This window comes from Rhipicephalus sanguineus, unplaced genomic scaffold, assembly GCF_013339695.2.
Source record: "Rhipicephalus sanguineus isolate Rsan-2018 unplaced genomic scaffold, BIME_Rsan_1.4 Seq216, whole genome shotgun sequence".
In the NCBI taxonomy this organism is placed as follows: Eukaryota; Metazoa; Arthropoda; class Arachnida; order Ixodida; family Ixodidae; genus Rhipicephalus; species Rhipicephalus sanguineus.
Genome location: NW_023614789.1, coordinates 692,924 through 720,605, shown reverse-complemented (window position 1 = coordinate 720,605; position 27,682 = coordinate 692,924). Strand labels below are relative to the sequence as shown.

The window sequence follows — 27,682 nt, the reverse complement described above, 5'->3', positions numbered from 1 at the left end:
CGAGCTTCTCTAACATTAAAAAAAACTAATTTCGATCAAGCTTGTTGTAGTTATACTGCTAAAGTGTGAACAAATAAACGATGAGATTCCAAACCAGAGAACACGAATCCCTGCGGGTTAACTACAGAGCTAAATTAAAGGAATACATAAATGAAGCCATAGCTTGATTTCTTAGGGATTTAGGTCTTACAGCACTTGCAGGTGATAAATACTAGGGCGTTTTTCTAGGGTTTTTCTGAAGCTGATTGTCTTGCCTTGTTTGCATACAACATGGTGTTTGTATCGACAGTCATTTTCTAGATTTCTCGACTGAAGCGTATTGCAAAAGTTGCTTGTTATATGCGTCGTGATTTTTACCCATTTTTTATCATCATGCTTTCTTTTTTAATTTGCGCATTGGCAATTCAGTTGTGTTCATCTTTTCCTGTGACAGATATCATCGAGGGGGACATCTACATGCCACCAATCACATCGGTACGTTTCCCTGGGCTCTGACCGCTGTCCTACAGGGGAGGTGTAGGGGGGAGGGGTCCACCCCCCCCCCTTCCCGATATTTGTCAGTTTGCATGTATATATAAACGCACACATAAAAACGCACGCACGATCATACATAAAGTAAAGTTTATTCCCCCACTCCCCCCCGAAAACAATTTCTGGCTACGCTACTGGCTCTGACTATATTGTGACTAGGTTCGGACAGAAAATTAAGAGTGAAATCAATATATTTTCAACAAACCTCGATTTGAAATTTGGCGCGTCCTTGATTCGGAGGACGGGAACACCAACGTTCCAATTAGAATAGCTATACAGTGATCCTCGTAGCATTTTATGTCGGAAAATACCTTCTTTTTTTCTTTTCTTTTGATACATCGTTATGATTGATGACTGCTTTGCGTTTAATTGCCATGCTTATGCGGGTGCCGGGAAAGTGGTGGCCTCGCTCTCTTGCCTCGTTTGCTTACGTTTCGGTTTGTTTCTCACGAGTGCACCGCAGGTTTCCGACCTTAGGGCGAGAACAAAAGAGACTCCTTTGTGGCCTGGAGGCGTAGTTCACTACATCATCGACGACGCTTTTGGTGAGTTATTTTTTAACACTGTGCAGTGCGAACGGTGCATAACCGTATCGTGGCGTCACCTCCTGGGGTGCTATGCAGGATGGCCCGAGCTTCTCGGGCACACGAGTTTGCTCCGAGCTCGCCCTACGGCGGTCATGATATAGGAAGACAGTGCGGAGCGCGCGATAGCAGCGTTGATAAAAATGGCTACAAGAACGAGCATGGCGTCACAGATGCACGTGCGGCATTTGCGGCGGTTTTCAAAGGAACACCACGTGCGAACGCGTCAACGCCGCCACTCAGTCAACATTTCAACAGTGCAGCGACGACAGCGTGATTGTCACGCTATCTTTTTGCCAACTGAACATCGCGCCTCCTACAGGCGTGTCCGTGGGCGTTTGTCCTCTTTCGGGCAAGTTCTTTCGTTCCACCTGCAGCATGGAAATTTCCACTCTCGAAAGCAACAAGGACGCACACGCAGCACTCTTGTGCAGCTCGTTTCGCTTCTCTTGAATATTACAGATAAATAAATAGACAGGTTACTGCAACTTACATTACACGTCTGAAAATTCATCTGGAGTAACGAATCGGTAGAAACAATGTCTCTACCAACATGTAAATAGTAACATTTCTCACCGCAGATGCGACCAGGGGCGCTTGCTTCATGGCTGTGAGTGGTACGTCGTGAGCGCGGTGAAATTGAATGTGAGACATCGTAGTCACGTGATGATATAACCTTTAGTTTTTGGTGCGTGTGTGCGCAGTCTATGCGAATATGCCTATAGAATCGTGCCGCTCGCTGGCGTTGCGGCGTGTGCACTGCTCTTCGGCAAGAGCAAACGCGGTTGGCGGACTCGATCTTCGCCGCGGGCATCTGTCAATCAAACTGATTAACGTGCGAACTAGGCTAGAGCGCACTAGCTCAGGCCGACCTCTCTGCCTTCAAATAAAATTCTCTCTCTCTCTCGGGTACAAACTCGTCGATCCTAAAAAGGGCCCAGTTCAAATCGTGACTGTCATAGTGCCGGTGTGCCTGTCGAGCGGTTCATACGGTGGACGCTAAGCAGCAGCTTCCTTGCAATGAAATCATTTGGTCAGCTTGCACTACTCGTGCAAGGCTGGAGCCATCGACGGGCTTGTGATCACCTAGCTTCTTTCAGCTTTTTACGTGGCTCCTGTACTGTCTGCTCGGTCTGCTTCGGAGTGAAGACCACATCAGTTCGGTCTCTGTTTGATGGTATTAATTAGCTAGGTCTTAATAAAATGATATTAAATAGTTATGTCTTAACTGGTAATGTTTAATCAACACGACATTAATTACCCAGGTTTAATCAACAAGGTACTAAATAGGGGGACGCTAATTAGCATAAGCTTAATTAACGCGATCCTAGTTAGCGTGGCCTTAGTGAGTAAGGTCCTAATTAGTTCGGTTTTAGCTAGCGCACCCCTAATTAGCGTCGCGTTAATTAGAACGGGCATAATTAGCTCGGTTTTAACTCTACACGGCTTCATTTGCATGGTCTTAGTGAGTTGTGGCTTAATTAGCTCGGCCTTAGCATGACCTGGCTTAATTAACTTAATTATAGCATGTCCTGACTTAATTATCTAGGTATACCGCCCAGCCAATTAGCTAATCAGCCGGGCGCACGTGCCTAGGGGAGCGAGCAGACGATCAATAAGAGGGCGAAGAGGGCGCGCGCTGTACTGAGCAACGCGCTAGAATGTACAGGCCGACCATGGCGATTATACACGTGGCCTCGGCGATTAGCTCCGGCCGCGGTGTTGTAAGGCACTCGGCCGGAGCTAATCTCAGAGGCCACGGTGCTGATTATTCTAAATGACACTTAGTGCAAACATCAAACGCCTGAAAAGGAATTAAACAGCGCGTACCTCATAAAAATATCGTTAGTAAAGTTTCTGGTACTTTGCTTGCATGGGTGCACTTCTACACTCAGTGGAACGACAAACAAATGAAAGAAGATGCCTCTGGTTTGAAGACACCACCCATGCCGACCGCCCTTAACGTGACGCCGCGTTTCATCATAACCAACGAAACGCAGCGCGCGCTCAGGGGTGGATTTGACCTTTTCGTACTATTAGCTCGTTCAAAAGGGGGTGTTGCCAGAGCTCGAAAAGATTCCAAGTTTCGCTAAACTCGGGCCATCCTGCATCGCACTATTTGTTCTGTTTAGCCCATGTGCAGGGTCGAATTAAACACCTGCATTTGGATCGAAGGAGGCAAGGTACCAATACGCTCGCGTAAAAGGGGTGGGGTGAGGAGGAGACGTCAGTCTAAGGTAATAGAAGCAAATGCCACAGTCCGTGATTTCGCTGATCTCGCCATATCTTTGGCCATTGCTTTTCTTCGCTGCTCTGCAGTGGTGAGAGCGCATACCCGACAGTCGCGGTGATCGCATTTGCATGGAACTTGCTTTTTTTTTTAAGTTCTGTACAGCAGCGGCAAAGCGATATCATTATTCAGGTGAGTTTCACGCGCGTTCTATGCCTCTGATTACTGATTGTTATCTGTGAAATTCGAGTCGACAGCCAAGTTTCGGTCAATGAACAGACCTTCTTCAAAACCTGCAACAAATTCTCCCTACACAGGCTTTTAATATAGTTTTAAGGAAGAGGAAAATAATAAAAAAAAAACAAGTAAAAAGGGAGCAGAAGAGAAAGAAAATGCTCCTTCACTCTTGTCACTTTTTTCCGCACCATCTCTTTTCTCGTCGGCGCTAGTTCTCTTCATCTCCTTTCCTTTGTAGTTCTCTCTTTTATTGAAACTACGCATCGCACGTTTGCGCCACGAGAATTCGCCGTGGTGCTTGCGGAAGTTCAGTCCGCCGACTGAAACTGTTTGATAGCAGAATGGAAAGTTGGGCTAGTTGGAATGCATGCATGATTGTTGCAGCGCTAAAGATGGAGACGAAAAGGACAGAGTGCACAGGACGAGCGCTGTACTGTACAGCGCTCGTCCTGTGCACTCTGTGTCTTTTTCGTCTCCGTCTTTTGCGCTCAACAATCATGTTGGATAGCACATCCGCAAATAACACGAAGTTGTGCATACAGTCGAACGATAGTTCTTGCAGAACTGTGCAACTAGTTTTCAAGGAATTCTTGAACATAATTCCGAAGGAAAATACGAGAACACATTACAATCCAACTTTCTCAAGGATGAAGGCAACTGCACATATCCTTAACAGATGAGCTAATAAAAGAATTATGGCATCAGTCATCTGAAGTGCCATGAATATGGCAACAACGAAAAAAAGATCGTTTACATACCTGTACATGGATTTTTTTTCTGTTGAAGAAGGGTAGTATTACATCCGTGCATAGCCTTAAAGGGATGAAAACAACGGCAAGCCTGGCATTATAATAAACTGCTTTACCTAACTCGCGACAGCGCATTCATCTAGAAGCTGAGTGCATCTGCCCTTCGCGTTCACTCTGAAACTGGTGCTCTTTCATTATAACCGCGCCTGTGATACACCATGGCCCCAATTAAAACGAGCATCTTACGCTGGAATTGTTGGTAAGATAAATATTACGTCAGTCCTGACGCTGGACATATCATGGCCGGCCGACCAATGGCAAGGAATACTTAAGAAAGGACAGCTTAGAGACATCGGCCCCGATTTACAGGCAGAGACAAAAAGGAACACACACGAGGGCTAAGGTTCTAGTGTTGCGACCCAACATTAGAAGCTATGGGTCGCAATTTACATATGAAGTTATACTGCTCAGACATGCGAAAACGGAGAAGCATCGATGTACGATAGGCCCTTGCTTAATAAATATAGCGAATGTTTACTGACACAACCTTGGCCTAATTTTTCAATAGTTGCGGATTCAGTCACCAATCTTGTCATTTCGTCTTTGTGCTTGCGCACAGTGAAACACCCTTGAAGAAAGGGAGCTGCAATGAGCAGCAATCGCGCCCTTTCTTCACGTTGTTGCAGTGCCCCCTGCAATAACACACCGCCCCTTTTGCCCGACGTCGTGTTTACCACACGACAGCGGTATCTGGTATATGACGCCTGATTTGCAGGATACGTAAAATTCCCGTATGATGGACAACGCTCACCTGCTGATACGACACCTCCTAAAGCAGCACCCAGATCAGCGTGTTGCAAACGAGTCATTCCCCCCTGTTCGTGGTCGTGACTTGCTTCGTCGTTCCAGAGCACTCTTATATAAGCTAAGAGGGGCTGTGTGTTTATGTGCGAACGCTTATACCGTCAAGGGCGTGCGGACAGTCCGTTGTGTGCAACTTGTGGCTCCTGTGAAACACTTGAGCATCTTATATTAGACTGTCCCGCATTCGTTACGCAGCGGGCATTGCTGATTAAGGAATATATAGATTCCTTGGATTTAAGTGTGCGACCGCTGACAATTGCCTCTTTCCGAGAGTGTGTGCTTCTCGACGCGACCAGGCCCATCGAGCTCTGCTGACCTTTATGGACCAAACAGATCTGGCCATCCGTTTATAGGCGATTCTTTTTGTCGTGTTTTTACATATTTGTCCAAGTCTTCGCTAATCTTTTTCTCTTTACTTTCCTATCTTTTTTCCCCTAGCTCTTCTTTCTTCCCGAAAGAGTAGGCAGGCGTTTTGCCCTTCTATAGGAGCAGTTGTCAGCCTGCTCTCTCGCTCTTTCCTCTGTGTCCTTTTTTATGCATATACATTAATAAATAATAATAATAAATAATAATAATAATAATAATAATAATAATAAATTAATAATATAATAATATAATGTCACGTTTTGTCATACTAGTGGCAACCTGCTCTTTTCAGCAACAGTGTTGCTGCTTTTGCGCAGTCTTCCCGTTTATCTGAGCAATCGAGCAAACCGCACAACGACGGCGTGCTTCCTATCGTAAAGCACGCGCCTTCTTTTTATTCGCAGATTCGTGGGAGAAGGAAGAAATCCTCAGCGCCATGCAGCAGATCGAGTCGGTCTCGTGCGTCCAGTTCAGGGAGCGCGCCGATGAAGAAGGATACATCCACATTCTGAGCAAGCAGGGGCGAGTGTTATTGCCTTGTTTCGCCAAGCGCTGTGAATCGCGGCGCCTCGAGAGAGGCACGTCTACAGGCGAGCGCTAGATGGTGTAGCCCGTGGACGTCACCGTGGTGGTGCTCTTGTGGCTGTGGCGCCTATATACCTAGTGAAACTAACAGGCAATGAAGCCAAGGAAGTCATATATGGAACGTTGTTTGTCATTTTTTAACTGTAGTGTAGTAATTACGACAAGAGTTGAAAGGAAAGTGGAGGAAGAAAACAACCTGTCGGTGGTGGGGACCGAACCTACAAACTTCGGATAACGCGTTCGAGGCTCAGACGCGTTATCCGAAGGTTGCAGGTTCTGTCCCTACCGGCGGCAAGGTCGCACTTGTTTTCCTTTCTATCGTTAGTCTTTGTTACTATCACGTAACGGATGATTTGCACTTATTTAAATGTACTCGTTTGTGGACTTCTAAGTCGTATTTGACAGAGCCAGCAAAAAACGGATATGCTCGTTGACAAAAAAAAAAGAAATACAAAGGAAACCGTATCAGAAACGCTCCTGCAAAAGTCCCAGTGCTTATCAGAGCCACGCAACACCCAATGGCAGGCGTTTGTTCTCTCAATATTCAATTTTACGCGTGCAGTGCTTCTCCGAAGTCGGTATGTCCGGACTTCGGCAGCTGGTGTCTCTCAACTTCGAAGTCTGTGCCACGTATGGCACCATCGTGCACGAACTGTTGCACGTCCTTGGACTCTGGCATGAACAGTCGCGTGCTGACCGCGACCGATACGTGCGTGTTGTTTGGAACAACGTTGTACCAAGTAAGATGGCTTTTGTTTGAGTACAAGTCGCACACCGAGCCAAGATGTCCGATAAGGCCTGTTGGCTATTCAGAAAAAAAAGGTCACTAGCAACTACTCCAGGGAAACGTTCTATCACTACTCCTGCACAGTTGAAATTTGGGCCTGTTGGTACAAGACCTTCGTAGAGAATATATCGTTGGGCGAACAGGCCCTGTTCCCGGAAGAACACAAAACCCAAATGGCGCGAACTTCAAACACGTTCGAAGTTTAGCGCCTTGTATCGCTGTGTGTGCTTGGCGTGTCCCTGTTCGCCTAGCGCTATTCTCTGCGAAGATCGCATCTATTTTTGTCTAAGACGAATGCAAAGTTGCGCTGTTTTTGTGCCGGCACCTGTGTGTTCCAAAAGACTGCTTCCGTGCGGGTGCTGTACTCCTGCCACCAGAGACTTCCGGACATTTCATGATTCCTTCGGAGGACAGAAATTTTAGAAACGTTTTCTCAACGAATACAGTTGAAACCCGCAATAACGAAATCGGCGGGGAAAGCACAAAATTTCGCCCTTGCGGGAATTTCGTTGGCGCGAGAATGCGGCAGAAAAGAACATGGAATTTACGAAAAACACATTTTGTTTTCAAAAGTCGGTAAGTTTGCTTTGGCGGGCTTTACCATGCAGCAATTTTATGCCTCTCGAGCGGGAATCTCGTTTGCCACGGCACAAAGTTAGCCCCATGCACTGGTCAGTGACGGCGGCACTGCGCTGTCACCAGTACCGTCATCAAGTGCGCCTACAGGCGAACCTTCTTCCGGTTCCGCTGGATAAGCGCAGAATCATGGACAGCGAGCTGCACGCAACGCCAAATTCTTCAGCGACGTCTATTTTTTCCTGCCCCTTTCCACCTCACTGATGATTGCAGCCTTATCTTCCAGCGTGATGAACTTCCGCTTTTTCGTTGGAGGCGGCATCTTCGCAGGCAGCGAAATCGGATGAGGGAATCGCGACACACAGTTCACGTTGCACCAAGCGACCAAGCAAACGCTCCACAAATGGCTTCACACACGCGCGACCATGTGCGCGCAAATCCGACAAAGCCAAGCACAAAGCCAAGCCAACGAATGAAACTCCACGAGGAATGTGGATTTGGCTACGTCGTCCGCGATAACGAGCAGTGTTTCGGCAAGCCGTCATCGTCATCATTGCCGTCAGCTTTATGTTTTTTTTTGTAAACAATGATGGCGGCTGCTTCTCAAGTGCGCTGTAGCGATAGTTTTGCGCAATTTAAGTGCAGCATGAATGCATTTTAGCAGTTTTCGAATGTAGTTAATGTTGCGAGAGTAGATTATTTGCGCACTCGTGTTTCAAAAATTTCGTTAATGAGGGACTGCGGTATGAATATCTTTCGTAGTCGCGAGTTACGAAATGCATTGACTCCTATGCGCGTTCGCCCGTGCTCCGAAAATATTTCGTTGCGGTGAGAATTTCGTTCCCTCGGGATTTCGTTATCGCGGATTTCGACTGTAACACGGAGCTGCACGCAGTTGATCGTAGGGTGCTTTACTCCAACTGGTATAGATAATTGAGCTTTATGAAATGTGCCCAGTAACGTTCAGTGTACTGAGGATTCCCACGAATCAGAGTTGTCTAGCAACACACGACCTCGTATGTTTCTGCATGTGGGAGCTCCAAAGCAATAACGTTTGGCCAGGCGTGTACTGGCTTACAACAGAACAGACGACTACGGTTTGTGCAGGCGTTATATATATATATGTCTGGCATAGGCAGCATGTAATTGGTCAGTTAAGGTTTTACATACAGATTACAAGAGGCGGTATTCGGCAGCAATGATTCACAAAAAAGTAATACTTGCAAGCGTACGTATATTGCAAGCGCACGTAACAGGCAACATTTGCGCGCTGTATTCAGCTGAATGTAAGCTTAAACATCTTTTCTCTCAGTAGCTTTCTTTGTCATTTGCCGACCGCCTATAAATATTCCAGCTTTGTAATTGGTAGGAGTATTGTTTTACGAAAAATTCAAGCGTAAGAACTTTTTGTGTACACGGGCACGAAACTTGAAATCCGTGTCAGTGCTGTATTGATGCTTTTATTTTGTCAGAAGACTAACATGTTAACCTAACGCTTTCGTACAGTCACTGACGCTTCGTTCGTCGATTTGCTATTGATACACCAGTAGGAGGCTGCAGCTGCTATCAGTGGAGACTCAATCGTCTCCATTGAGAGCAGCTGCAGCTTCTGTTTATAATTTCGTCTAATTTCGCCAAAGTGACATTCCCTTGGGATGTGAATTTCAGAAGAGAGTACGAGATCTTTTGCCGCATGATTGTTGGTCACGCCTCGTTTACGCGCAGGGTTCAAGGCCAACTTCATGAAAACCAACAGAGTACCTTACCTGGACGAGGACTACGACTACGTCTATCATGCACTACTTCTTCACCGCATTCTCCAAGGACCCCCGAGCAGGCCACACTGGTGCCCAAGAACACTGGCGTCGAGCTGTTCAATTTAGCCTTGCCTTCAGGAGAATCGCATGACCAAGGTGGACATTCACAAGCTCACCCATCTACCACTGTCCCCGACAAGCCTGCGGTCACGACGATGCCCACCATGAATAAACACACGCTGTGATATAGTACGCCCTTCTGGAGCGAGGTTTCCCGTTGTTCATGGGAAGTGCGCACTATATATCTCATATGGGGTGGCTGGAAAGGTTACAGAAAGGAATGTTATATTCTTCAGCGTACCAGCTCTTTTTTTTTCGAAAGTCTGCCCTTAGGCATAATAATTTAATTCAAAATACACAAATTGCTTCGTCTATGAAGTCAAGTAATGAGCGGTGTCTGTTGTTCAGGGGCGCCCACACACTTTTCTGGGTTAAGAGGTAAGACGGGGGGGGGGGGATCTGATATGTAAGTTCGTGCGTGTATTTGTATATCTACACACATACAAAATGTAATGATTTGGGAGAGACCCCCCCGCCCTGTCCTGGCTACGCCACTGATTGTTAGTCACCCTTGTTTAGCTGTGTTCTCAGCGGCGCCCCTTTAAAGAGAAACACATTGTTGCGCGCTTACTTTTGCATAATAGACCATGATTATGTGACGCACTACCTGACCAGCGTGAGCTGAAAGAATGCTGATGTTTTTGTTGAAATCGCAGCGCACATGAGGGAGAATGACACAGTGAAGCCTAACAAAGATATGCTTAGTTTTCCGAATCTTCATTTATTCATTTGTTCTGAAAAAGACGAATGAAGAAAAAAAACTTTGTCTTGTCTAGGAGGCTGATAAGAAGGCACGAATACCTGAAAGAGAGTTGGATTTCTTTAGCATCACTTAGCTATCTTAGTTTCTTTGCATTTAACAAAGGCAGCTTCATATGAGCATGACGTGAGATTGAACAGAAACAGCCTACAAAATCAATAGAGAGTTTGAGAATTGGGGACCCAAGACGCTGGGTCCCCAAGCTGCGTTGGGCAGGCTGCTCTTGCGTTCGGGGGAGCAGCAGAGTTTGAGAATTGGGTCAAACGCAAGCTGCGTTGGGTCAAACGTACGGGCGCCACACGTGGCCAAACTAAAATTATTCGAGACGTGGGCCATACTGCGTCGTGGCCCGCGCTGCGTCTGCGTCGTGTCGCTCTCTACTTAGACGCCTTGCGGACCCACGCTAGTTTTGATTTTGGGCCTTGGGTCAACGCGAGCGCAAGAGCCCAAGAGTGGCTTGGGTTCTGCGCATGCGCCCTGGCGGCTCGCAAACTTCTTGGGTCCCCAAGCTCCTTGAGGCCCCAATTCTCAAACTCTAATATACAATAGTATGCACATACGTACAATGCACGCATACTTAGAGCAAGTGAGTGAAAGAGATGAGCTAGGGGTGTGCACGCAAGCAGTTTGAAAAGCCATTTTTATGGTGGAATCGCAGTCTCAACAAAGTGTATAGGTAGAAGGTGATAACGTGTCCCTTTTCTCAGTATGCCGTCTACGCGATAGTTCACTCACTCATCTGCCCCTCCAAAGTAACAAGTAACCAAACTGTCACACGCTGCCGTGAGGCTTGCTTGCTTGCTTGCTTGCTTGCTTGCTTGCTTGCTTGCTTGCTTGCCTGCTTGCTTGTTTCTTATGTTGGCTCTTACCAGGAATCTGCTCTTACCCATGCGGGGGGTCGACCGTGAAACCGGCGGTTAATAAGATATTAAAAAGCTTTTTTTTTTTTGCTAAAGAGTGAGGAATAAATCAATTGCCGAAAGAATAAACGAAAATTTCAGAATGACTTGTCGATATGGAATAAGGAGCAGAATAATCCAACAATATGAGAAACAATGAACGAACGAAAGGAATTCTGGAGTACCAAATTTTGTTCAGGAATAAGTTAACAAGGAATTCTTCGTGTCTCACCGAGAAATTCGCGTAGGGTTGAGCAGACGTTCCTGTTGCTGAAGCCAAGAGCAGCCGCCCCAAGGGAAAGAATATTTTGAGAATTCAGACTAATTCTTAAGTTTCTGAATACCATTTCGAAATGCTTTTTCTATGCCTAATGAATTGACGGCAGGTAAGCAAGAAATGATTAATATTTCCAGGTTCCTGACAAAAATAGCACATAGGAGATGGTATCAGACCAGACCTGTATAAAAAAAATTAGGTGTCGGTATTCGGCATCGCAATTTCGTAGTAGCCACTTCCAGTCTTCGAGTGGGACACCATTTATTATCCAGCCGAATGAAAGATGACCATATTCGGGAACTGGTAATTTCATACTCTTAGCATCTTGAATTAAAAATACTTCCAAAATCTCGAATCAGTAATATAAGCTGTGTCAGGCACAATGGACAAAATAGGACCCCAAGACCACCGCGCGATAGTATCTGCCATATCGTTTATTGGTATGCCACAGTGACCTGGAACCCATACCAACCGCACGGTACGCAGATTTTTGGTATTAAGGAAGTGAATGCATTCAGAACAGGAGACTCAGAAGCAGTAGAAGATAAAGGTGTACATACTGTCAGCGAATCAGTAACTATAACAACTGATGACTCATTTACTGGTAGTTTTCGAAGGGCTAATATAATTGCTAGGAGCTCAGCTTCGAATATGGGAGTATAGTCTGGGAGGCGCAAGGAGTACGACCATGACAAAGCCTCTGAAAAATGCCCACTCCCGCTTTCTCTTCGCACATAGATGCATCAGTGGCAATTATGTTATCTATGCCCAATCGAAGTAAATGATCGTTTAACAATCCTATTAAATATCTAGAAGGTAAAAGATTGGCATTAGATGGGAATATATCATCAAATTCAATTTTGCTATGGCCGATGATCTATCGTTTGATACGATGTCGCGTATGTTAACATTTAATGGTTCTAGTTGGTCCTGTACGAACAAAACGTGTGGTTTATATATACGAGACCAAGGCTCATTAAAAATGTGGACGATTCAGCTACGAATAAAATTGCACTCGTCTTTGTGAGGACGCAAAAAAAAATTAAATATGTTTTGACGGTGAGAATGCGGAATCTGCAAACTAGAGTGTGGATTCGGGCTTTTAGGTATAGAATACTGTTTGCTGTAAACTTTGGTACCCCTAGACAACTTCGAAGGGCCTCTCGCTCTATAAGAACCAGGGGATGAAACTTGTATGCAGGCCCCCCTGAGTATAATATGCAACCAAACTCTAAAATCGGTCGAACATACATATGATAAATCATAAGTAGCTTGTCTCTGCGTGGCCCAGAAGGGTGGTGACCAAGCTTAGGTAACATCCCAACAGCGCGTGTTACCTTATATTTGACGTGCTCAATGTGTTTGCGCCAACTGAGTTTCTCATCATAAAAAACTCCTAAATATTTGACACACATTTTGGGGAATTAAGTACTTGACGATACTGAAGGGAAATGCTAACTGGGTGACGCTAGTTCTGTCCGCTTCTTTTTTTTCTTTTTTTTTGGACCTCATTCCCGTGGGCGCTGCACTTTACGCATGATGAATTCATTACATGTGCCTGCATTACGTTTATTGTCTATTGCGCAAGTTAGGACATTCACAATAGATCGAACGAATTAGATATACGTACGAAAGAAAGCCGGAATCTAGTGACAGAAATTTTGCCATGGCACACCACAGTATAGTTTCGGGCAAGCAGTCAGGGTCTACGGCGAAAGTTTCAAGACACGTAGGACCAGCAAGGTACGTGTTGTTACCAGCGCATACCAATCTCGGTAGGAGGACGGAGATAAACGGTTGATCGGCGACGCCACGCGGCATTGTATGAACGCCTTCGAAAGAATAGATCAAACGGTGGCGCAGGTGGCACGTCTGACGAAGAGACGAGAGTGCCCCTGGTAACCTCAGATTGGTGTTCTACAAAACATCGGGCCGATTGCAATTCACCGACTTACGAGGTCTTAAAAAAAGAGTGCCTTTACCAGAGGCACACAGCGGTATGACTTACAAGGCGCTCTCCCACGCGATCCCCAAGAAGCGCATACATTAGAAATATTCTGAGGTACGGTACAGTGACCAGTCCCTCTATATATCATCATATGTAGAGTTTGTGGTCATAACCAGTAAGTAAGCGAAATGCAGTCGTTGCTTTTACAGATAAGCGCAGTCCCTCGAAGCAACCATAGAATTGCGTTTGTGAAGCTTACACGTCCAGCCACTCGTCGCCTATGTAGCGGTAGCAGTTTTCTAAAGTGTTCTATTAAACGTGTGCAAATTTCTAGTCTGGCGGTCCTTTGAAAACGTCAAACATAGCGCATGAAACACTGCTTAGCTACAATAATTGAATGTCAAAATGAGTTTGGACCACGGTTAATCAGGGCACGATTAAGCAAAATATTTACCCGGAACGCTTGATGCATGAATGCAAGATTAAATTATAGTGTGGTCTTATTTTTGGCACCACCTTCTGAGAAATCTTTCGAGAATGCCTGGGTTCGACTCCGGCTCGAACTCCTGGTTTTTATTATTTGCATCCATCGTTATTTTCTCGCTCACAGACAACGCCTCCGACACATATATACACATATGACGCATATGACTAAACACATATTAACGCTACAGCGTTAATATGTATTTATCCATACGGCCTGCAATCGATTGCGCAAGTTAGCAAACCACATGCTGCATGTTCATCCGTTCCCTTATCTCCTGTCCCGTTCTGCCACCGTTTTCAACTGCCATGTCACCATGCGAACAATATAATAATAATAATAATAATAATAATAATAATAATAATAATAATAATAATAATATAATAATAATAATAATATATAATAATAATATATCTTGGGTTTTTGTCCCAAAACCACGATATGAATATGAGAGACGCGGTAGTGGAGGGCTCCGGAAATTTCGACCACCTGGGGTTCTTTAACGTGCACCTAAATCTAGGTTGGTAGAGCACTGCACGGGCTCGGGCCTACCCGAAAACCCGAGCCCGGCCCGGCCCGTGGGCCGGGCCGGGCCGGGTAAAGTAGTTCTCACGGCGGGCCCGGGCCGGGCTCGGGCCTGAAGCTCCGGGCTTAGGGCCGGGCCCGGGTTTGAGGTGGCGGGCTCGGGTCGGGCCGGGCTTGGACTTTCCTGGGTTCATAAATGGACGCTATAGTGAAGTACTGAATCGGTTAGACTGCATAAAGTGAACTCTAAGAACTGAATGTCATTCATTTCAACCATAAATTATATCAGACAAGAAATCAAGGTCAAAATTCCATTTTTTAAATTTCGGTCGAAATCTCCGAGCCTGACGTCACGGATTTCAAACTGTATTTGTCGATTTGGGACACTGGCTCAATAAATTTCCTTAAACTTGGTAGTTAAGCTGTGGCCCCATCAAAGGTCAGTGTACTTCATTTCTGTGATTAGGAACTAGTAGGCCCCATTAGACGCCGTCAGAATCTAAGGTGTCCGTGTCTGCTGCGCGAATTTAAAGGGGCCGTCGCCACCCGCATTACCTTTTTGCCATTCCAAAGTCTTGTCCCGGCGAGCGTGGTGTTTTAGGAATCGCAAAAGCGTAATTTACTGATAACAGAGAATTGGTTTTTTTTCTAGTGTCTCGTAAGTTGTTCCACATACGTTGCGCATACATACAGATGTTTCACATTTTGTCCCGAAAAAACGCTTTTTATGTGGGGCAAGCTTTATGGAGAAATTTTATTAGAGTCAGGGGCGTAGCCAGAATTTGTTTCGGGGGGGGGGGGGGGGGCGGTCCGACCGATGTATGTACGTTCGTGGTGCGTTTGTATGTGTGCGTGTATTATACACATGCAAAATAAAAATCTCGGGGGCGTTTGAACCCCCCCATCCCCCCCACTTCTGGCTACGCCCCTGTTTAGAGACAAGTACTGATCTTCTTTCGTTTCCTTGCGTATGGGGCTACTTGAATTATCTGGAAGCCGAACTAAAGGTAGATGTACAGACGCTTATATATTACATGTCGTTATTCAGTGCTTTATTTATATCATCACCATCTTATATCCCAAATGTTATCCTGTATGGCAGTAATAAATGTATATAAAAAATATATACCTGTAACTTATCGCAAGAAGCGATCACAGAGCTCCAAAGCGGGAAGCGTTTTTTGAAATTTCCAGGCTTCCCTAAACGAAAGGAGTGCACGGAGTCTCTTACATAAAATTCCTATACAGACACATCTTTCCGTGCTTCTAACGGCCCCAGTGGTCATGTGGCGCGAGATGGACGCGCGCAGCCAACTTGGTGTGCCCAATTTTTTAACATTTTCACTTTCGCCTTTTTTTTCCGTTATATCAGGTCGAAACCCGCCTCTACTAGCAGGCCGCATTCACAAAATTTACTCCCGCAAGAGCCAGCACAGTAACGCGCTAAACGCGCGTGGAGGAGGGGGGGGGGAAGGGGGATAGGTCATACCAAATGTCAGCTAACGTTGCCATTAAAAGAACAGCTTTCCCATATATCACATGGTGTTGTTTCTGAAGGGTATTTCGCGGCAGGATTCCAACCAACATATCGATACCTATCTTCAACATACTGATCTGGACGCCGATTTTGGAAATAGAGTTTTGTTTCACGGTTAGGTATCAACACAGGTGGCCGCAGGGGAGCCTCACGACAAAAAAGCTTTAGACCTGTCATGCCTTTGTAGCTTAAGAACATAGTTATAAAGAAAATGAAAAAAAAAAAATGGGACGAAGACAGTCCTGTGCGGCCCGCGGGCCTTTAGGGAGAGGCGTACAGGCCGCGCGTTTGGGTCCCGTGCGCATACAGGTATAGTCTGAGCTACAGGACACTGCCGCAACACCGTTGAATGTGCAGGAATAGCATAGGTTCAAACAGCATAAGGCGTCAGGCAAAATATATTCATTTGACGAATATTAGGCTTGAAAAAAGGCAATTACGAATTCCGTGCCGGGTGATGTCCCTTTACCTCGAACCATAGCATCCAATGAGTAAGCGCCGGGAAGCTTATTCGCGCTTTATTACCAACTGTAACGAACACCAAAAGCAGATCGAAGTCGCTTCGTCTCACCTTCCAGTCCTACCCGCGTAGTGCAGTGGTCACCTTTTTACCAGTACAACATCGTTAGGAAGGCACAGAGCATTATTATACGAAAAAAAAGAGCGTGGTGCAAGCGTGCATAACACACTGCTGAAAACTGCAATCAGAAGCCCTCAAGAGGAGTTTTATAGGTGATACTGAATAGTGCCACGACGTTCGGGAACAATAGAAATGAAGGGATAAGCTGCACAGCTACGTTCATTCTGTAGAGGTCCACAAAGACATCCTAAATTTGCTCCAGTGGTGGATGTTAAGAACAAACGACTGCCGACACCTTCACAATTCGTAAGGCAGATGTGCACCCCTGCGGCTAGCGTATGCAGTGCGAGAAAACTTTAGCGGCGGCAGGATATGTGATGCAACGTGTGGATGGCGTGCTTAAAGCCGGAATCTCTAGATACTTGAAAAGAATGCTACAACAAATACTTTTTTCGTCCTTTCGGCTGCCTATATATTTCTAAAAGTACACGTGGGTGCGCACGGTTCGTTATAATTTCATCTAGGTTAGTGTATTACAACAAGGTAATAAACTTGGCTTTCTTCCTCTATCTTGCTGCGGCAAGGTGTTAAAATGTTGAAGACACGTGTTACATATCCAGAAGCCGGGTGCACGATTGCCTTTGTCGTTAGAGCATGTTTTAAGTTTCACTAAAGAGCGCAATAAAAACAAAAAAGAGAGACGTTTTGTTCTCTGTCTCCTCTGTTTTTATTGTACTTCCTATCGAAACTGAACCCATGCTGCAAATCACTTTCCTTGCTGCAATATCTGCTACAAAACGCTCTTGATGATCCCCATTGCCTTAGCAAAAAAAAAGTTATAGTATACCATAACTAGGTACTAGACCAGTGATAGTAGACCAAACGTTCATTGTAACCAGTATGTCCACTCAACTGTTTCCACCGTGAACCCCTTTTTACACGAAATTACCGTTGGTTAAAGTAGAATTGTTAGCGAAATATCGCCAACAAAGCGTAGATATTTGCTACTTAAAACAGTTTGCTGTAGATTCTGTGTTCTGGACCTATATTATTGGCTCGGGCCTCTGTCGGGCCTGATATGCCGTCGGGCCGGGCCGGGCCGGGTAGGCGAAACTTTTTGTCGGGTTCGGACCGGGCCCGGGTCGCGTATTGAATCACCGGGCCGGGCTCGGGCGGGTAAACTCGAACGAGTTTCCGGGGCCCGGGCCGGGCCCGGGCCGGAAATCACGGCCCGTGCAGTGCTCTAGGTGGTGGTGGTGTTGGTTGTGATGTTGCAGCAGGCGGGGTTATCCTGGCCTGCATGGCCGGCAATTGTTCCGTCTGAGCATCTCCTGAATTGTAGGTGTCTGTCACCACGTGTTGGACAGCCCAGTGTCTCGCAGGAAGACCAGCAAAATTCGTTGCACGCTCCTCGTCGTTGCCGCGGGTCCTTCAGGAAACATGACGTCTTCAAATATCTGGTGCCTATGATAACCTTTTTGCAAGCTGCGGACCATCGCTGCTCTTTCCACACCAAACTACGGGCAAAGCCAAATGTTCAATGTCCCCGATGCCACCGCAGAAGGCACAAAACGGGAAGCGTATCGCCCTGTCTTGAATGACCAAGCCGGGGTGTATGCGGAGCCGGTTCTTATGCGGTACAACAGCGTCGCTTGTTCACGAGAAAGTCCATGGAGTGTATACACATGCTTGGTGTGGAAACTTGTAGATCGCCTTGAAATGATTGCGTATCGCATCTTTGTTGTTCTGGTAAGTCTTAGAAGTTCTTACTTTTGGAACAGATGTACTGATGCCCTTGCACCTAAATCTAAGCACACGGGCGGCGGGCCTCAAGCATTTTCGCCTCCATTGAAAATGAGGCCGCCGCGGCCGGAATTTGATACTGCGACCTGCGTGTCAGCACCATAACCACTATAGACCACAGTGGCAGGTTGTGCCAAAAAATAAGACGAATAAACGTTCTGCAGTACTGATTCAGACATCTTCCGCTTTTTTTTTTTTGCGCTTTCGGAGCATCCATGTGGGGTGAACGTTTTGATTCGCGCCTGAATTCACACTGTTCTGTTTTTCTATGATAACTTTCAGTTGCATTAATGCTTTTTGTAAGTTTACACAAATTCAACTCATTTATTTAATATACACTGTTCGATTATACGCCAATTTTTCCTACTGGATATGCGCCACGTTCTTTGAGGTCATTATCATCGTCATGATCACATTCATTGGCCGGTTGAGCGTGCAGAAGAAGAGGACCTCATAGTTGATTTGCTGTTCAGCTGTTAGGATGCGCGTATCGTGACGGCAGCTTTCGACGCCAAAGTACGCAACAGGACGAGTCACAGAAAAAAAGGACATCCCCATTTGCCTTACGTCACTTCAGCCTTCCTGCCAGGACTGTCATCAAGGGCGCGCTTGCAGTGAGGCCTTAATTTGCAGTTCTGCAACCACGTCCGCAAGGGAGTGACACAGCACAAAAGGATGGTGCCATCTAGCCCACTCGTCCGTCAGAAAAGTCCTCGCCATGGCAGCCTGACAACTAGAGTGATCCTGATGTTGATGTTCGTTGCTGCGTGTCAGGTGAGAGCCGTACTCTGAAAAAGGCTTTGCTTTCTACGGGTTAACAACAAAACAGACAACTTCAGATCTAACGCGAATCGTATATTTGATGTCGTATGATCTTCAAGTCTGGCCCAGGACAGTCAATCTGGCCCAGAATTTATATATATATATATATCTGGCCCAGAATATATATATATATATATATATATATATATATATATATATATATATATATATATATATATATATACATATATATATATATATATATATATATATACATATATATATATATATATATATATATATATATATATATATATATATATATATATATATATATATATATATATATATATATATATATACATATATATATATATATATATATATATATATATATATATATATATATATATATATAATATATATATATATATATATATATATATACATATATATATGAATAAAAAGAAGACACGTCGAAAAACAATGGTTTCTTTACGTTTCGGCCGTGGGACTGGCCTTCGCGGTTATTCTGACGAAGGCCGGTCCCACGGCCGAAACGTAAAGAAACCATTGTTTTTCGACGTCTGTCTTCTTTTTATTCATACTATTTGCCGGCGTCCAAGAAGTAATTTCCTGCAATCATATATATATATATATATATATATATATATATATATATATATATATATATATATATATATATTTGTGTGTGTGTGTGTGTGTGTGTGGTGGTGTGTGTGTGCGCGTGCGTGTGTGCGTGTGCGTGTGTGTGTGTGTGTGTGTGTGTGTGTGTGTGTGTGTGTGTGTGTGTGTGTGTGTGTGTGTGTGTGTGTGTGTGTGTGTGTGTGTGTGTGTGTAACGACCTTTTATGCTCCATTAAACTCTGGTTAACACAACGACCCGTCTGCTTTACGGAGGAACGGTCGAAGCTGAAAGGAACGTTATAAACCACACCAGGGGTGCTATTCAGGATGGCCCGAGTTCGGCGAAACTCGGAATCTTTCCGAGCTCTGGCGACACCCCCTTTTGAACGAGCTAACAGTACGAAAAAGTCAAATCCATCCCTCAGCGCGAGCTACGTTCCATTGGTTACGATGGAACGCAGCATCACGTCAAGGGCGGTCGACAAATTTGTGTGGTGTCTTCCAACCAGAGGCATCTTCTTTCATTTGTTTAGTTCCACCGTGAGTGCAGAAGTGCACCCCTGCCACTTTTACTAACAATACTGTTTAGAGGTGTGGGCTGTTTAAATTCTTTTTCAAGCGTTTAATGTCTGCACCAAGTATGCTTTAGAATAATCGGCACTGTGCCTCTGAGATTAGCTCAGGCCAAGCGCCTTACGACATCGCGGCCGGAGCTGATCGCCGAGGCTACGTGTGTAATCGTCATGGTTGGCCTATACATTCTAGCGCGTTGCTCGGCCGGCGCGCGCCGTCTTAGTCCTCTTATTCATCGTCTGCTCGCTCCTCGAGCACGTGCGCCCCGCTAATTAGCTAATTAGCTGGGCGGTATACCTAGCTAATTAAGTCAGGACGTGTTATGACCAAGCTAATTAAGCCAAGTCATGCTAAGACCAAGTTAATTAATCTATACCTTGCTGAGACCCTGCTTATGAAGCCGTGTAAAGATAAGACGGAGGGACTTAAGATCATTATAATTAACACTACGCTAATTAGGGGCGATAATTATAACCAGGCTAATTAGGACTATTCTCACTAAGGTCATTAAACCTCGAAAATTAATGTGTTAATTAAACGCTACCAATTGAGACAGACCTCTTCGATATCATGTTAATGAAGACCTAGCTCATTAATACCATAAGAACTGAGACCGAACTGACGTGGTCTTCGCTCCGAAGCAGACTGAGTTGACGAGCCGCGTAAAAAGCTGGCAGAACCTAGCTGACCACAACTTCCTACGATGGATCCAGCCTTGCACAAGTACTACAAGCTGACCAAATTATTTTACATGCAAAGAAGCTGCTGCTCAGCGTCCACCGCGTGCAACCCTCGACAGGCACACCGGCACTATGACAGTGACGATTTGAACTGGGCCCTTTTTAGAATCGACGAGTTTGTACCCGAGTTCGCACGTCAATCAGTTTGATTGACAGATGCCCGCGGCGAAGATAGGGTCAGCCCACCGCGTTTGCTCTTGCCGAGGAGCAGTGCTCTTGCCGCAACGCCAGCGAACGGCACGATTCATCTATGAGCTTAATCGCACAGACTATGCACACACACACGAAGAACTAAAGGTTACATCATCATGTGGCTACGATGTCTCACATTCAATTTCACCGCGCTCGCGACGTACCACTCGCAGCCGTGAAGCAAGCGCCCCTGGTTGCATTTGCGGCGAGAAATTTTATATTTACTTGTTTGTGGAGAATTTGTTTCTATCGATTCGTTACCGTAGAATAATCTTCAGACGTGCAATGTAAGTAGCAGTAACCTGTCCATTTACTTATGTGTAATATTCGATAGAAGCGAAACGAGCTGCACGAGAGTGCTGCGTGTGCGCCCTTGTTGCTTTCGACAGTGGAAATATCCATGCTGCAGGTGGAACGAAAGAACTTGCCCGAAAGAGGACAAACGCCCACGAACACGCCTGTAGGAGGCGCGATGTTCAGTTGGCAAAAAGATAGCGCGACAATCACGCTGTCGTCGCTGCACTGTTGAAATGTTGACTGAGTGGCGACGCTGACGCGTTCACATGCGGTGTTCCTTTGAAAACCGCCGCAAACGCCGCACATGCGCGTTCTTGTTGCCGTCTTTATCAACGCTGCTATCGCGCGCTCCGCACTGTCTTCTTATCATCACCGCCGTGCGAGCTCGGAGCAGACTCGTATGCCTGAGAAGCTCGGGCCATCCTGCATAGCACCCCAGTATGGTAGTCCTGCAAATTTATCACTGGCGTAGGCGAGGTGTGTGGGGGCGTGGTGTCTATCCCCTAGTGAAAGTTTTCAATCTTGCATACACGCACACGTTCAAACACACGCATGAACATACATAAAGGGTGGTTGAACCCCCCCCCCCCAAAAAAAAAGAAAAAAAAAGGGCTACGCCCTTGAAATTTATTCGCGTGTTTTGCAGCACAAATGTATCAACTATCTCAACTTTCTGTCGTTCTAAATGTATACAGCACTGCGAAACTAAAACGCTAGCAGCAATGAACGTCTTTTATGCCTACATATATGTGTTGTAAAACACGCTAGTAAGCTTACGCATTGCCGTATTCATGCGCTTTATAAAGTTTCTTTCGGCTGCGGCCATCTCCTCGTGGAGCAGACGGGCCGTTGCGTTAATAAGAGATCAAAGGATCATAAAATGTCATCAACCGAAGGATAGCCATACAATCTTTCTTTGCACTGTCGAGATTGTAAATGCACGACCAAATACAATGAATGCGTCGTTTTATAAAGACGCATGAACGACGAAACGCGTCTAATGATCGAGGCTTCGCATATCAATAATAGTGGAAGCGCATGCTTGAAGCAACCTTTGATTAACTTGCACAGAGACGACACTAAATGTCTAAACAGTTACCTCTCGCATACATCCGCACGTGTTCCCGAAAGGTAGGTGGCTTTGGATAACTGAGCATGCGCGGATAAGTTTGTCTCTACCTTCTTTTCCCGCCACTGTGCACCCGCTCACTTGATGGTCGGCGTTTGTGTCGTTCTCTTCTGTGTCCGTGTTTTGCATGACCACTCTCTCTCGTGATGTATACATATAACGGCTACATTTAGTGAAGAGTAATGTCCGACCCATGCGTTCATTGCGCGTAGGGGGAGAATGGAAAACTAGGAGTCGTCCGCGTGGCCGCGAAGGGCGAGACCTTCTCTTTCTGCCTCAAGTATTTCCCTTCGTTCAAGATGCTACCAGAAGATAAATCGGAAGCGGTGAGTGCCCACGTTAAGCGAAGTTACTTATGCGATAAGTGTTCACATTTGCTTGTACGTAAACATGTGTTCGTCGGGACTCGCCTATATAGTGTGGTGCGGATATAATAGCGTCAAGCTCGGTTTGTGCTATTAATTGTGAAACAGGATACAAAAAGAAAGACGTTTTTCATTCTTGTGACTGCGTTAAAGGGGTCATGAAGCACCCCTTGGTCTTGTTGAAAAAACACATCCTGCGGAAAGCTGACACGGCTATGAACTGCTCTGCAAAATATTGCAGTCGTGCGCGCCGCGTAAAGGCCACAAGCGGAGCGCGAAGTTACCGTTTCCTCAGGCGCCCTCTTTTTAAACAGAGGCCGGTTCTCACTCTCGTCGGTGGGCGGGGCGTCTGCACGTTGACGTCGCGGATCTGCCAGTTTACGTCGCAAGAGATATAGCATGCTTATTGGCTGATAGCCGGATGAGATGCGCTTCTTGCCACGGGTTGCCGCCACTTGCCCGCGCCGCAGTCCTCAGTCTGCTAAATTTACACGGTAGCCGCACTCGCGCATGCGAATCACAGCGGGAGAGCGATCGCGTTTCATGACGCGCGCTGACGTAACTTCTTCCCCCCATGCCATCCTTCCCTGTGTAGCTTCCAGTGCGCTCGTCGGCACGAGAAAAGAGAGAAAGCGCTGAGAGCGTGTGCCAAACCCCCGTAACTCCGCTCGTTCTTGACGGAATCGAGAAGTTTTTGCGGCAATCGATTCTGGAGGCAGTAAACTCCGATACTGAGGTCATTAGATCATACTTGGAAAAGTGGTTCATGACCCCTTTAATACTCCGTGCCTTATTTTCTTCATACTTTTTAAAATTCATGTTCTTAGTGCGCTCTCGTTTGGTCGCCGATGTGCTGCGAGAACGGCTATATCAGCAACGTAACGGCAAATTCTCGAAATGCAACTATGCAAATCGCTCCTACCTACTGTGCTGATTTTGCATCGCAATCAACTTTGGGAAGTAAATAAAACAAATAATCTGCTGTGCACATTCGGGCAATGCTTCTCAAAGCTTTCTTCGCAGCTTACATAAACAAACTCGGAGGTTTTCGGCTGAGCAACCCGAAATATGTCTCGTGGGAATTTTAGCATGCCTGATTTCACAACTGTGAGTAACTTTGACTCAGCTTGGGCAAGTTTCATAACCTAATACGTGATGTATATACTAATGAGTAGAAGCGAAATGTTAGTAGTAAAATAATAGCGTAATTAGTCGAGTTTTCAAATGATTGCTACAAGAAAATAAATATTGTACGGCCCGCTTCCACGGTTTAATTGCTTTCATTCTCAATCGGTTATGCAGTTAAGATAAGAAAAAGGGCAGTATGAGTCAATGTCGTGCCTTTCAATTGTAATATAATGCACTGCGTGCGTCTCAGGAGCCCCGACAGCTGGTGAACATGACTGCTCAGGACGGGTGCCTGCCACTGCGCAAGATCAACCTGACCAACAAGGTGGCGCTCATTCGGGACTTAGGGCACTGCCCACTCGAGACTGTTGCCAAGAACTTCCGGGAAGTCAAGGCCTACGGTCTAGTTGTAGGCCTCTCCGGCAGCAAACTCGTAAGTGGACAAGATGAAAAAGACAGCATGCACAGTCTTTACTAGGCAAGCGAAACTTAGTCTAGCACCTAAAAAATTTGCAATTTTTCCGGAGAGGCAAATCAGCGACACTGATATCAGTGCATTAGACAGCTATACAAAGTGAACTTGGTTTGACAGAATAACGTTTCGGTTGTTTGACTAAAGCTTGAATCGCAATTTAATAGTTGACTTTAAGAGCAATTGGAAAGTTACGCTGGCGCCTCCGCTTCGCTTTATCAGCAGTATGGAATGCAATATTACTCACAGACTGAGCTTATATTTAAATAAAGATGACTTCTTTAGGTTTATCAGGCTTCGAGCAATCCACGCAAATTTCTTTTGAAGACAGCGGAAGTAAACACCGACCTCCACGCTAGCCATCTTCAGGGCAGTTAATAATCAATTCAACCATTTGCGACAACAAAGCCTTAACCAACTTCCTCGGCTTAACAGAACACCCAGCTTTGTACGAGTGACCTTGATATATTTTATGTACATTTGTGAAATTGTTCTTGATAGGGGGTGTAATTTTCTTCGGAGTTTACGGGCATAAGTCACTTATTGCATAAGACTTATTGATACTTTCCGTTGGCATACGTAAATCCAAACGTAGGATTTACAGAATGAACAAAATCTCGAATAATCGGGTTTACACACTTAGTCGGTGCGGAGCCCTGCCCGAAAGCTGCAATAATGGTGTGGGCTATGGAAAGAAACAGCAGCTCTTTTTCGCAGCTTATTGTGAAGGTAATAAGGTAATAATCTGGAAAGTTTAAAATGACACAGAATCGTAGGAATCGCCGGAATGATTGCGTCACCTTTCTTGGCTTTCAATTCGAAAAGGGGCTGACGCGACGATGACTGACTACGGGAGAGGAAGAGGGTTGTCTTTGTGGCTTTACATCATCCATTGCATATCTTTCCCGTTATAGACTGCGTCTGCGACCGTAATTGGTAACTGCTATTGACAGAGCATGTATTTTATCTGACGCTTACTGCAAGCTTGCTTGTTGTTGACTTGAAGAAAGAACATAACGCATATTATATCAGTGAGCTTAGGAGCCCAAGTAACAGTCAATTGCAGGTTCGGTCCCTGCTGGCGGCAAGTTGTCTTTTCGTCCACTTTTACTTTCTTCTCATCTGTATCACAATTGCTACGATATACTTAAAACAGTGCAATTAACGTCCCCTAACCTCCCTTGGCTTTATTATCTGCTGGTTTTTATTACGTCAATCGTCTACGTGAATCACTGAACAGTGAATGTCGCCGGAGCCAACGTTTGGACAAGTGGATTTGTCAGGAAAGCAACTGCTTTCCCGTGCTTCTCATTTTATTCTTTACTGCTTCTCTCTCTCTCTTTTCAGGACGACGTAGTCTACGAAAGGCAGTCATCTGAGTCCCTCGACATTGTTGTCGGATTCGTCAACAGAAGGAGCTTATCAAAGTTGATGGTAAGTGGAAGCCTTAATGCGCGACTGCCAAAATATAGCGGTGGTCAGTTAAAACTGCCGCGCGACGCATTGAGCTGTGCAAACCAATCGAATGTACTCAACATACGCATTTGAAAAACTTCACGAGCTGACACGTTTTACCTTGCGTTACGGACGTTTTCATGTGTAGGTTCAGGATTCCGTTGAACGTGTGACTCACTTTGTTTTAAATAAATAAATAAATAAATAAATAAATAAATAAATAAATAAATAAATAAATAAATAAATAAATAAATAAATAAATAAATTGACAGTCTCTAAGGAGAGCACAGGTGAAAGCGTATGCTCTCCTGAGACACTCATTACAGTACTTTGATGTTCTCATACGACTGCATTGTTTCTCCCCATCCTTGAAGCTTTCTTGCACGCCACCTGGCTTTGCACGGACTCAGTAATTGACCCACCTTTGACCAAGCGACGCTGTGTGACGTCATTGATGACGCAATGAGTTCACACGATGGCCTCGCTGCTTTATTTAGGCGAGAGGACGAGGAGGAGCGGCTGCGCGGCCAAGCCCACAGCGTTATGTTTTATCTCATGGCACACGAGCCTCGAGCTCCGCGACGCTCTTCTTTCTTTGCCGAGGTGGGCTGTACGCGATGGTCGCGGACTTTATTACTTAGCTTTTTTTTTTTCGTGCGCGTTGACGCCAACTACGCCCGGATTTTTACTCATAAGACGTACGTCTTTCGCCTTAATGAATTGTGTTTTTCAGGTCAAGGCTGAGTACCAGCTGCATATAGTCGTACGAGCTAATCGATTGTACTGTTAAAAGTAACAGACTGTGTAATTTTATCGTTCATAAATAAATACTACATGCGTATAACATGTTAAGATATCGTTACCTCTAAATCAGAGGTGCGAAATAATCTGCAGTTGGTAACGTCACAGTACTGTACTTGCGCAAGGCGGAAATATAAATAACAAGGCTGCGACCCCGAGCACTCGGGCGAAATGCTGTTTCCTCTATACGTGGTATGCGTTCTAAAACGCTTATTGATTGGCAGTTTCGCAAAAGCTCCCCACCTCTACGTGTTCGCACTTGCAGAAGCTGATGACACCGAAGGAACCGCTGCCCACTCAACTGTTCACAAAGGAGCCTGAAGTCGACAAAGGGCTCCTCATTGTTTGGTGTATCGCTACTTTCAGCGTTGCCATGGGCGCTTTGTGGGCAGGAATCATCAGTAACCAGCTGTAAGACATATTTACTCGAAAATGATGTAATCTTCTAGTGTGTGCGCCAAGTTGTAGTGCTACACCTGCCCTTGGTATAGCACTGGATATGATTGCAGTTACCTGAAAGAGTTGTAGCGAAGACAACGAAGTTCACTTGTCATCTCACATCATTTTTGCCGTATCTTTGCTCCGTTTACTCTTTAAGAAATGTCGATGATGAAAGACATAGATAGATAGATAGATAGATAGATAGATAGATAGATAGATAGATAGATAGATAGATAGATAGATAGATAGATAGATAGATAGATAGATAGATAGATAGATAGATAGATAGATAGATAGATAGATAGATAGATAGATAGATAGATAGATAGATAGATAGATAGATAGATAGATAGATAGATAGATAGATAGATAGATAGATAGATAGATAGATAGATAGATAGATAGATAGATAGATAGATAGATAGATAGATAGATAGATAGATAGATAGATAGATAGATAGATAGATAGATAGATAGATAG

General features: G+C 45.2%; 1 protein-coding gene and 1 long non-coding RNA gene across 2 annotated transcripts; both read left to right on the top strand.

Moving 5' to 3' along the window:
- Positions 1 to 385: 385 nt before the first annotated feature.
- On the top strand, positions 386 to 6,079 carry LOC125756582 (uncharacterized). Its single transcript, XR_007414615.1, has 3 exons — positions 386 to 474; positions 995 to 1,076; positions 5,966 to 6,079. It is a non-coding gene; the product is annotated as an uncharacterized LOC125756582 (long non-coding RNA).
- Positions 6,080 to 6,726: 647 nt separating this feature from the next.
- LOC125756587 (signal peptide peptidase-like 2A) lies at positions 6,727 to 27,175 on the top strand. Its single transcript, XM_049411477.1, has 5 exons — positions 6,727 to 6,855; positions 22,752 to 22,865; positions 24,283 to 24,465; positions 25,852 to 25,938; positions 27,026 to 27,175. The coding sequence occupies exons 1-5, from the start codon at positions 6,727 to 6,729 to the stop codon at positions 27,173 to 27,175; spliced, it is 663 nt and encodes a 220-aa protein (XP_049267434.1).
- The last annotated feature ends 507 nt before the right edge of the window (positions 27,176 to 27,682 follow it).